Below are 12,282 nucleotides of genomic sequence, written 5' to 3'. Positions count from 1 at the left end.
GTCATGCGAAAATGAAGAAAAGAGATCTGGCCACTGAATTTGGACAGTTTTGCACAAGCCATTCACTAAGGACGCTATAGCTATCTAAATATTTGCAGAACAGAATCCAATATACGACCACTGGACTGGAAGGTTCAGCGCTAACAGTTCACTAGACCCTCTTCAAATGGCTACTAGAGATTGGTGTTGACAATTACCATTACAACAAAAAAAAGGAACACAGTTCAAACTCAATAGGGAGAGAGCCACAAAAAATATCACTCTAAAATCAGCGTGACACAAATTAAATTTATTGGTACCCATTAACTCTCGACAAGTCCCTAACTTTTACACCACACCATCTCCTGCTACTTAATGGTCCAGTGCTCTGCTCTAAGGTTGCTCTTTGCTCTTTGTTTGCCTAAAAAGTCAGTGATCACTATCCGCAACAGTCGCCGAAAGAGACTGTAAAGCGCGAAGTGGAATTCCACGTCCGCATTTTCGAATGCACTTCGAATTCTTCCAGCCCTTCGGGTTACACTAACGAAACTGATTGGTCACGAAGGATCACCTACTCCCGACTTTTCATGTACACAGTGAAGACACCACCTCCACCCCAGAAGGTTCACAACTTCTTTGCCACACGAGAGATTCCGAACGAATCCTCTATTTCGTGATCTCCAGACCGCTCCACAAAGTAATTCAACATTCACGCTTTTCAGTCAATCAGCATTAGGAACAGAATGAAGGCCTTCAGAGCCCATTTCCTGCCCCCACTTAACGAGGGCCTCCAAGGTGCTGCTCTCTCGGAGGTACTTTGGAAAATGCTTTACGAAGAGTGCTGAACATACCGCCCGTTCTGGTAAATGCGCACCTTTGAAATTCGACTACTGGGCTCCATCCACCACCCGTTTAGGAAGACTAGGGGAAAACACATTCCACCCGGAAACCGACTTGTCCAATTACAGAAGTGAAAAGGACTGGCACTCATGGTTGGCCAGAAAATGGTATGTCACTGTCTCAGTTACATATATTCAAACACATGCCATTCCTACTCATTTAAATTATGCCATTATTTTCTGTTTGCGTCCCACATGAGAAGAAAGAAATATTAATATTTAAGGTGAAGCCGAGGATGAGATCAGTAAAGATACAGAGCTGACACGAAAAGGACGGAAAGGAAACTGACCATCTGCCATTTAAAGGAACAAATCCGATATTCGCCTTACTTGATTTCGTGAAATTACACAGTCCCTAAATCAAGGAACTATATAATTGTTTCACGAACGGTGTTGGAACACAGCGATGTGAGACGCGTGCTGTGTGCTTACAGGTGATCCTGCCCCTGCTGTTCGCCGCCGTGTCGGCCGGCTACCTGGGAGGCGTCGCCGTGGCGCCAGCGGCCGTCGCCGCCCCCGCCATCGCCGCCCCCGTGGCCTACGCCGCCCCCGCCATCGCCGCCGCCCCCGCCTTGGCCGTGGCCCCCGCTCTGCGCGCCGCCCCTCTGGCTGTCGCCGCCCCCGCCATCGCCGCTCCTCTGCCCTACGCAGCTGCGGCTCCGATCCTCAAGATCCACTGAACGACAGGATTACTGCAGGCGTACTGCCATCTGTAAATACATAAATGTTACGAAATACATAACAAAACAAACCTAATTTATTGTGAGTTATTTCTTCACCGTTTTTCTGATGCCATACTTCTGGGATTTAGAGAAGCTACACACATACATCGTCCTTTGATTTTACAGCAACGTGATCTGACTGTACTTTCGAGAAGTAATGAACTCTGAAGCTGAAGCGTTGTACCGTAGCGTGTGTCAACTGACAGTGAAATGGATGTTCAATTATCCGAAAAACAAGGAAAACAATAATATTACCGATAATGAAAATCTGCACGTCTAGGAATAGTCGTAGTATCACAGCAGAATATTAAGAAACAAAAATATGCCCTGAATTATATTTGTGCTATTATTTTAAGGCAGCGAAAAATTTTGATTTGCATCTAAATCAAATCGCTTTTACATACTTACCCCTATTTCGGTAAACATTGCTGACAGATTTTTTTTTCTTTTCGTTCTGATAACTGTTGCCCAAAGGAAATCGTCACTTAAAACAAAAAAAAAGCAGGAAGTACAACAGAGATTCAATGTATGAGGTTTACTTTACCAAAAAACAGGAATTCCTAACATTGCTTCTTAATGGCCTGTTGTTGGCAGTCAGATACCGTTTTCTTCTTATTCTTTCGATTGCTGGATTTTACTTGACGTATGGCAAATCTGCCATCGATAACTTGACTCCATGTGAAAGAAGTGAAAATACTAGAGTAGCAACAAAAATACGAGGGTGAGTCAAATGAAAACCTTAAATTCGTAGTAACAAATCGGAATTTTAGCCGCTATCCTATATGTTGGTAAACGTGCTACAAACAGCGTGCAGAATGGCCTGTAGGTGGCAGCATAGTGCAGATGTACACATACCGTCGCAGTGTCAAGTATAAAGATCGCCGCCCAACTTGCGACTTGCACGCGTGAAGAACAGCGTTCTGTTATTCGGTTTTTGCGTAGTGAAGGTGTGAAACCTATTGAAATTCATCAACGAATGAAGGTTCAGTACGGTGATACATGTTTGTCACAGCAGCAGGTCTACGAATGGAGTGGGAAGTTCGCAAATAGTGTGACTTCAGTGGAAGAGGCTCCTCGTCCAGGTCAGGCACAACGAGTTGTCTCCACAGAACATTGCAGCAGTTGAAGCCATAGTGAAGGAAAACCGCCGAGTGACACTGAATGACACTGCAGCATGTTTACAGATTAGTCATGGGTCAGCGCACCACATTGTGCTTGATGTGCTCCAGTTTCACAAAAGATGGGTACCACGGCAGCTGACTGCTGAAATGAGAGAACGACTTGTTGATGCCTGTGAAAAACTTCTTTGGTTCTTTGAACGAGAAAGTGATGGCTTCCTTGCAAGAATAGGTACTGGGGACGAAACCTGGGTTCACTTCCACCAACCGGAAACAAAGATAGCGAGCAAGGAATAGCGCCATTCCTCATCACCAAGTGATTTCCATATGTTTGGACCACTCAAAGACGCAATGGGAGGAAAGAAGTTCCGTTCTGATGAAGAGGTACACCACGCGGTGCATGAGTGGTTGCGCGGACTCCCAAAAGAATTTTTTTCTAAAGGAATTTATACATTTTGTAAGCGCTGGATGACTTGCATTGAGCATAGGGGAGATTATGTTGAAAAGTGATACAGCTACTTTGTACCACTTCTGCACAATAAATAATATTTAAAACAATATTTAAGGTTTTCATTTGACTCAACCTCGTAATAATAACAACACATCGAATTGTTACATGTGATAATACATAGACATTACTCATTCCAAGACATCAAAAAAGTTTCTAGAGTGAAGCCTTATGGTCGACCAAAAATTTCAGTGTAAAATGTAAATAATTCCCATCATAGATTGAAAATGGTAGTAACCCTGTATCTAAACTACATAAATTTAACATCACTAGCTTGTAAAGACAAGTCTGCGCACACGCCTAAATTATAACGTATAGAACGTAAATCATAATAAAACATAAATGCAAGTATAATTAAAAATATCCTTATTTACATATTTCAAGAAGTTTCCTTGTCATTTACGAAAAATTAACCATAATTACAATTTTCAACTATTTTGAATAGTGATCTACAGCAAGAAATGTAAACAAACATAGACAAGCAGGCGAGGTGAACAACTTGCTGACGTGACAGACAAAGGCGGCAAGTACCGTGACTGCCTGCGTTGGCTTTCTAAACACCGGCCTACGAGGAGGAATTGCCAAAGGAGAAGTATGATAAATGGGCAGCCAGCTGGCGGCTCGAAGGGCTGCAGGGCGGAGCTTCGAGTAATCGATGTCTGCGGCCTGGCCCGGAGCTTGCGGTTGTGTGCCGTGTGCGCCAGGGGAGCAAGTCGAACTTTGCACACGTGGCACCCTCGGGTGACTTCGACAATTGACCGCTGCAGCTAGAGAAAGAGCTGGCGATTGTATCCAACGATAATCAGTTTTTATTATCTTCTATTAATGCTATGAAAAATCTGAGTGTTCGTTTTATTAATATTGATGAAACGAGCTTATTGACGTATCAGAGTGCTTTATACGATAGAAATAGATAAAGCTACAGCGAATAAACTAAAAACACTATTATTCGAATCACTAGTACTTCATATTCACTTATATCAATAAACGATGAGGTGACAGAAGTCATAGGATACCTCCTAATATCGTGTCGGACATCCTTTTGCCCAGCGTATTGCGACAACTCGATGTGGCATTGACTCAACAAGTCGATGAAAGTCCCGCAGAACTATTGAGCCATGCTACCTCTATAGCCGTCCGTAACTGCGAAAGTGTTGCCGGGGCAGGATTTTGTTCACGAACTGACCTCTCGGTTATGTATCATAAACGTTTGATGGGTTTGCAGGCGATCTGGGTGACCATATCATTCGTTCGAAATGTCCAAAATGTTCGTCAAACCAGTCACGAATAACTGTGGCCTGATGACATGGCACATTGTCATACATAAAAATTCCATCATTGTTTGGAAACATGAAGTCCACGAATGATTGCAAATGGTCTCCATGTAGCAGAACATAACCATCTCCAGTCAATGATCGGTTCATCTAGATCGAAGGATCCAGTTGTAATGGTCGCCTGGTCGTAGAAATTGCTAATTGCTATAATCGCACTATTTCACTCCCATTTACGGAGCTTGTTAGCACTTGATGTTAGGTTGGCGCCATTAAAATGCATTGTAGTAATCACTGCTGCTTGCTGGATCGCTGCTGTCTCGATGCTGATGCTGGCTCTAAATCTGGTTGTCTAGGGTTAAAAACATGAGGTCCCGTGTTTTTTATATGCTTTTGATGATAAAGAACGAGCGAAACCAACAAATATGTAAACTTCAAATATTTATTACTCTGGTGGCCATCTTAATTCCACTGTCCACCAAAGACCATGACACAACACAAAGTAATACTTCTGTTACATGTTCTTTGCATTGTTTATCCACCTCAAACAATAACACACAAACACACTTTAGCGAAGTGACATTCCGACTGCCTTTCGACCCTTCTTGCTGCTCGTATTTATAACATTGTCAAAGAACTACTAAAAAGAGATATAGTTTATAAGTCACATGTACATCTGTTATCATAATTTGTGCAGAAAAGTTATTAATTTGCATCGAGTGACATAATTTAACATGTTATTAAAATGACAGACAGATTTGTTGACTTGACAGAATAATTCTTTGTTACAAAAAGGCCGTTTTTTAGAAGTTTGTCAACTGACTTCTCTAATTTGCATAAATAAGTAATTAACATGAATTATTAAGAATTACATTGGTTTTCGTCTAAAATAGGATTGCTTACGTGAATACTGAGTGAAAGCGCTCCTAGTGAACAAATAGGTTTCACTGGGTGATTTTTATTTAAGGAGATCCAAAATACCTAAGTTGTCCACTATTTTTCGTACTTCATATTAATTATTTAAGATGAACTTAGTGTTTTTACATGATGACATTTGCTGTATCAGTGATCAAGTGATATAAACTTTTGTGTGGGTCAGTTACTCAGTATAATTTAATGGGTTGACTGTTTATGCAGACATGTTATGCAATCATTGTTAACATACACAATAACTTTTCTATAATCATAAATACTCGTTAAACTGGTTGAATTTGGAGGGTATCGCATACTTCGGTACAGTAAAGCCTTTAATATGTTCCGTTACACAGTCCATTTCATGAAAGCACATCCCACACAATTATGGAGCAACCACCAACTTGCTCAGTGCCTTGTTGACAACCCTACCATCTGCATTGGCAACTGAAATCGGGGTCATCGTTTCAAACCCATGACCAGCCATCCTGGTTTTGATTTTCCGTGATTTCCCTAATCGCATAAGCGAAATACTAGGATGGTTGTTTCGAAAGGGCACGGCCGCTTTCCTTCTTCATTCTTCCCTAATCCGAGCTTGTGCTTCGTCTCTAATGACCTCGTTGTCGACGGGACGTTAAGCACTACTCTCCTGGTCCTCGGGACTCATTTGACCACGCCACGGTTTTCCAGTCGCCTAGGGTCCAACCGATATGGTCACGGGCCCAGGTGAGGTGCTGCAGGCGATATCACGGTGTTAGCAAAGGTACTCACTTCTGTCGTCTGTCGCCAGAGCCCATTTACGCCAGATTTCACCGCACTGTCCTAACGGATACGTTCGTCGTACGTCCCAAATTGATTTGTGTGGTTATTCACGCAGAGTTGCTTGTCTGTTATCTCTGACAACTCTACGCAAACGCCGCTACTCTCAATAGTTAAGTGAAAGCCATCGGCCACGGGGTTGTCCGCGGTGAGAGATAATGCCTGAATTTTTTTATTCAAGGCAGACTCTTGACGTTGTGGATCTCGAAATACTGAATTCCCAAACGATTTCGGAAATGGATTGTCCCATGCGCCTAGCTCAAACGACCATTCAGCGTACAAAATCTGTTCATTCCCGTCGTGCCGCCATAATGACGCCTTACATCTTTTCACGTGAATCACCTGACTATAAATGACAGCTTCGCCAATGCACTGTCTTATACATCTTGTGTACGCGATATTACAGCTATCTGTATATCCGCATATCGCTATCCCATGACTTTGGTCACCTTAGTTTACTAACACACATCTACACTATATCAAATGATAGCTACTTCCAGCAACTACATCTGGCCAAAATATCTGTTTGTACATTAACGAGATCATAAGCCAAAACATAAATTAAAGGTAGGAAACACGTAAATGTTTCCAGAACCCCATAACTGATTCTTGTACACATACTAAGGTGACAGCACAATATAAGCATACACATTATCTAGATTCCTCTGTCGGAAATTTATATATATAAGAACGTTTTTATGGTAAAATTAGCTTCAACTGAAATGGTGATTAATAAAATTGACTATAATTCAAAAGAGGTGCACAATGTGAAAAATTCGATAGCACTAGTGAGAAGTGTGCGAAAAACATTTCAGGGTTACACGCTGTATTAGCTAGCGGGAAAATATTTAGATATCTTTGCCTGCTTCGATGTATTTTCACAGACTGGTAGATTTACCAATTTTTTCCTTTTTTTTGGTTAAAGGACCAAATTTTTGCGGTATTGCAGAATCACCTGCAAGGTCAAAAAGCTAGCATGGAAAGTCATAAAAAGTGTTGTAGTACGTTTTTAGTGTAATGATTGTCTAGATTAAAGTAAATGACCTTTTAGTGAATATTAACACTGCTCAACTGAAGAAAATTAGTAATGGAGGCACGAGCATACTTAAGCTGGCACGTTCATCAGCTCGCCTTTGGAACAGCATACTTTGTGTCGCCGGCTGCAGAGGCATTCGACATTATGATGTAAAATTCATTTAGTGTGGGACAGGCAACATATTGTTTCTGGGTGGAATGCAATATGGCTCAATAGAATTTTTCGTAAGAGTTGCAATCAGAGCATCGAACTGAAATTTTCACAAGAGATGAACGTTATGTCGGCAACAGACACTAACGATCTGCGGGATCTTGAGATGATTTCATTCAGTCACAACTGCAGCCATGGTACACAGACTTAACTTCGGTTTCTGGTGTCACCTGAACTTTTCGTCAGTCTGGAGGACTTCGTTGTTCAGCTTAACAAAGCATAGGGTCGTGCACTGCACTACACACAGCGGTTCGACAAAAATACGGAATCACCGCGAAAGTCCGTGCTTGAACATAAAGGCAGATGTTAGCCAATCCCGCAGGTTGCGCTATTGTATTTCACCACAACGGCATCTCCGCGATGTTCTCAATACGTTGCAAGTGTCAGTCGAGTTGACAACAGTGTTCCGTGTGTTTGTAAGTCCATTATGACGGAGCTTAGTGACTTCGAACGTGGACAAATTGTTGCTACTTGTATAGTGGAAGCTTCCGTGAACAAGGGAGCAGAAGTGTTTGGTGTTTCTAGAGGCACCGTACTGAAGACTTATACCGCTTACAGGAAAAGCCGGAAGACATCATCTGTTACGTCACCACCGGACGACAGTCTATATCCAGTGATCGAGATGGATGTTCTTTGAAGAGTACTGGGACGAGAAATAAGAGGACGACAGATCCAAAAGTCACTGCAGAATTCAATGTCGCACTCGCGAACTGGCACCAAAACAACACGAGCGGAGCTCCACAAGCACGGCGTTGCAGGCCGAGTTGGAACTCCAAAGCCACTCGTCAATTATGCAAACGCCCGTAAAAGGAAAACGTCGTACCGAAGCCACAAAACCTACACTATGGAGCAATGGAAGAAAGTCATTTGATCGGATGAGTCTTGTTGTACACCGTTTCCAACTTCTGGTCGAGTTTATCTGCTAGGAGTGAAACACGGCAGGGGGTCGGTGATAATTTGGCAGACTTATCGTGGTATTTCATGGGTCCCCTGGGTACCCTGCAGGGTCGCATTACTCCCACGAATTATGCGACCTTTTTGGCTACTCAGGTCCAACCCATGACACAATGTCTGTCCCCCAGTAGGGATATTGGGTTCCAAGACGACCGGCCCCTGTTCAAATACCTCGCATCATCCAGGACTGGTTTTGCAAGAACGAGGATATATTGCCACATGTCCCCCTAGCCACCACATTCACCAGATCTCATTATTAAGTCTTCGTATTCTATTTTGGGGAGAAGGGCACGTAATCACTATCCATCTGTTATCGTTACGTGAACATGTCGTTATTTTGCTGGAAGAGTAGTATAAAATTCCTTTGAAAGCCAGACAGGCCCTGTATTCATCCACTCAGAAAGGACTGGAAACTGTTTTGTATGGCAACGGTTTTCGTACACTGTAATAGACATGATAATGTGTTCTGTTTTTTATGTTTCCATAATTTTGTCTGCCCTCCTCCTCCCCCGCGCCCTCTCTCCCGCTGTACATGAACACTGGTGCATGTGAACTTGATCGATACGATGTCTTCAGCTCTAATCAGAACGTTTCGCAGCGATAGAAATACATATTTGTTAGGTATTCTAGAATCATTTTGAGTAGTCGTAATTCGATGTAATTCACCAAAGTACTATTTGGAGACTTGCAACCGGCTGTAATTAATAAATTTATTAGGTCAGCATTCTTTGCAGCTACACAGTTACTGAATAAATTATATTATTTGGTCAAGTTATATTCATGCTATGGTGCTGTACTTACAATCTTTGAGCTGATATTTCTGGAATGGAACCATATGAATAAATTATATTAACTTACAGACTACACAGGCCCACTCGTAAGATGAGGAATGTATGTAAGGGTGCATAGGCCTACCCAGCAGTGACTAACCATTGCTAAACAGTTGAAGATAACATAAGACAGCCCTGTAGATTCGTGGGTGTCACTCAGGTCGTTCCACTTACAAACTACACAGGCCCACTCGTAAGACGAGGAATATGCGTAAGAGTGCATAAGCCTACCCAACTGTGACGAACCATTGCTGTTCAGTTGAAGATTACGTAAGACAGCCCTGCAGACCAAAGGTGCCCATAGATTTTTTGGTGTCACTCAGCTCGTTACAAGAAGATATTTAGAACTGGTAGTTCAGTGAACGCAAACAGTATATGTAACAGAGTGAAGTAACATTTTTTCATAGTAGTGTTAGGAATTTTAAAAAATTATGTTTGAGTATGCAATAACTAATAATATTTAGCACCACTGTACATTACAATGAGAAGTCGTAAATAATAGTAAACCACAGAAAGAAATAACATCACAAATAAAAGTTACTTGTAAGTTTCTCTTGCAGCGGTTGTACTGGCGTTTGACGGCGTTCGACTTGGAGGTATCCAGTTTCAACTGGTAGTGGTAAGAATATTCAGCACCAGTATTTGGGTGCAAGGGGAAGAGAGGTCATGGAGCGAAATTTCTGAACACCAGGCCTTGCGTCAACGTTTTCCATCAAATTCCAAATATTTTCGTGTTGTGAACTGTATATGAAGTGAGGACATGTATTGCTATTGATAATGAAGCGTCTTTCGGATGGGGACGTTAAACCGGACTACCACATTTTACTGTTCGCGCCATTTAATAGAAGTAGGGTATATGTCAACACCTGGTGTCACCCTCACCCTTCTCTCCTCATCATACAACACAAGCTCGACAGCAAGCAGTACGCACACCCATTACAGTCACCCTGACAATTCTCATATAATGTATGGAAACAGCTATATTGTACGGTGAAACATTACGCTTTCCCATTACGCGGCAGGCAGCCACTCCCAGCCAACGACGCCATACGCCTCTTTTTTTTCTTTTTTTTTTCTTTTCCACGTGTAACGGTGTACGGCCGTTTTCGAGTACAGGATCCATGACTGACAACCACCTCCATCCTTCCGAGGTCACTGGTAACCTCCAGAGTCATTTGTTAGGAAGAGGAGCATACTTTGACAGCTATTTCGCACCTGTAGTGTATTGGCGAGTTTGGGGCTCACAACTGCTGTATAGTAACAAACAAATAAAACGAAATAACGGCGTTTTCCTCACAATGAGAAGTTGGTGTCATGAATTGTGGAGGGATTTTGCGACATCTAGTAGAAGTTATTATGAATGACAATATCAAGATTGTTTTCAATAGTGAAGGATGAATGGACAAGTTTAGAAATGTCTTGGGGCGAAGTTATGGGACAGGTTTAGTAGTGTTTTGGGGCAAAGTTACGTGTAATAAAGTGCTAAGATTAAACTATATTTTGTATTTTGCGAAACGGGAGATTATGGCGTATATAAAGGCATTCCATTGGTAGGAAAGTGTCAGGCGTCCGTAAACACACATTTAGTGTTCATCATGTGTTACAGGCACTCGCCTCTGGAAACCCACGAAACAAGTTGTTTGCATATTGTCGCATACTGAATATGAGTAGTGGGTGATCAAAGAGTGCGTTGAATTAGTTCTTTTACAGTTATCGATCCTCGGACCGTTTCCCAAATCATCTGCATACTTTGCGAACCAAGGACCTCGGCGCGGTGGGATGGGTTGCATGCCTCGACGACACAGATATGTGTACCGTAGATGCAACGACATCGGAAAGGTAGATGCAAAGTGGTTAGCGAACATAAGGCTGCTGAAGACAGGCAGCAGCCTTTACACTAATCAAAGGAACAACAGTCTGGATGTTTGACAGACTTGGCCTTGTATCCGTAAACAATATGGCTGTGTTGTTGTCATACTGCAAGAGAAAACTACAGTCTTTATGTTTCCCGAAGACATTCAGCTCTAGTGTGTAATTTAATGAAGATTCATCCTTTTGGGTAAAATTTTCCGTAGCTAAAATAATCCCCCATTCGGATCTCCTGGCAGAGACAACTCAGGAGGACGTAGTCATCAGTAAAATCAAACCTGCCGTTCTACAAGCAGTTGACCGGAATGTTAAATCACTTAACCGCTTGGGTAGGAGAGAGAATTTAAAAGGTGTATTGATAGGTTGAAGTTACACTACCGGTCAAAAGTTTTCAATCGCTCATGATAAAAACTATGTACTTTATTTCAATGTACCAACACATCAGAAACTAAATAGATCAAAAAAATAATAATTTTCTCTCCTTAAGTACAATCCAATATGGTTCACATTTTACCCTCTTGAAAGTATCTTGCCGGCCGAAGTGACCGTGCGGTTAAAGGCGCTGCAGTCTGGAACCGCAAGACCGCTACGGTCGCAGGTTCGAATCCTGCCTCGGGCATGGATGTTTGTGATGTCCTTAGGTTAGTTAGGTTTAACTAGTTCTAAGTTCTAGGGGACTAATGACCTCAGCAGTTGAGTCCCATAGTGCTCAGAGCCATTTGAACCATTTGAAAGTATCCACCCTTTGCCCTCCAAACAGCTGCATTAACTCTTGGCATTCTAAAGATAGGATTTCGTGGTGTATTTGTAGATAGTGGAGTGCAACTCATCCGTACATTCTCCCGCAGATCATCAACAGTCAATTTTCTGACCTCCCTGATTAGTCCCTTATATAAGAGTTCAACAGGATTTAAATCAGTGGCTGAATTTGCCAAAACATATTCTTCAGTCCACCACAATGTACAAGTGTGTTTGGGATGACTGTCCTGCTGCAGAACAAACTACAACCAATAAGTCTCAATTAAATTCGCTATTTCATAAAACTTTGACAGATTGAGAGCGCGACTGTAATACTACTAGGTTTAGAATTCTAACAACAAGCGGCCGCTCGTATGCTTTAACAAGGTTTATTTGGATGAAACCATGACTGGTTTC

General features: G+C 42.2%; 1 protein-coding gene across 11 annotated transcripts in view; it reads left to right on the top strand.

Moving 5' to 3' along the window:
• Positions 1 to 12,282, top strand: part of LOC126175303 (cuticle protein 16.5-like) — a 147,371-nt gene that overhangs the window by 113,111 nt on the left and 21,978 nt on the right. For 2 of the 11 annotated variants that reach the window (XM_049922002.1, XM_049922004.1), the window contains exon 3: positions 1,451 to 1,634. The exons of 4 other annotated variants lie outside the window; for them this stretch is intronic. In XM_049922002.1, the coding sequence (XP_049777959.1) occupies positions 1,451 to 1,558 (108 nt within the window). In that variant the 3' untranslated portion in view covers positions 1,559 to 1,634. Of the gene's footprint in view, positions 1 to 1,312; positions 1,635 to 12,282 lie in introns of those variants that run through there. 5 more of the 11 variants (XM_049921996.1, XM_049921995.1, XM_049921986.1 and 2 more) reach the window with 3 other exon arrangements.

This window comes from Schistocerca cancellata, chromosome 3, assembly GCF_023864275.1.
Source record: "Schistocerca cancellata isolate TAMUIC-IGC-003103 chromosome 3, iqSchCanc2.1, whole genome shotgun sequence".
Classification (NCBI taxonomy): domain Eukaryota; kingdom Metazoa; phylum Arthropoda; class Insecta; order Orthoptera; family Acrididae; genus Schistocerca; species Schistocerca cancellata.
The sequence above is the reverse complement of the archived record's forward strand: the minus strand, read 5'-3'. Positions and strand labels throughout refer to the sequence as shown.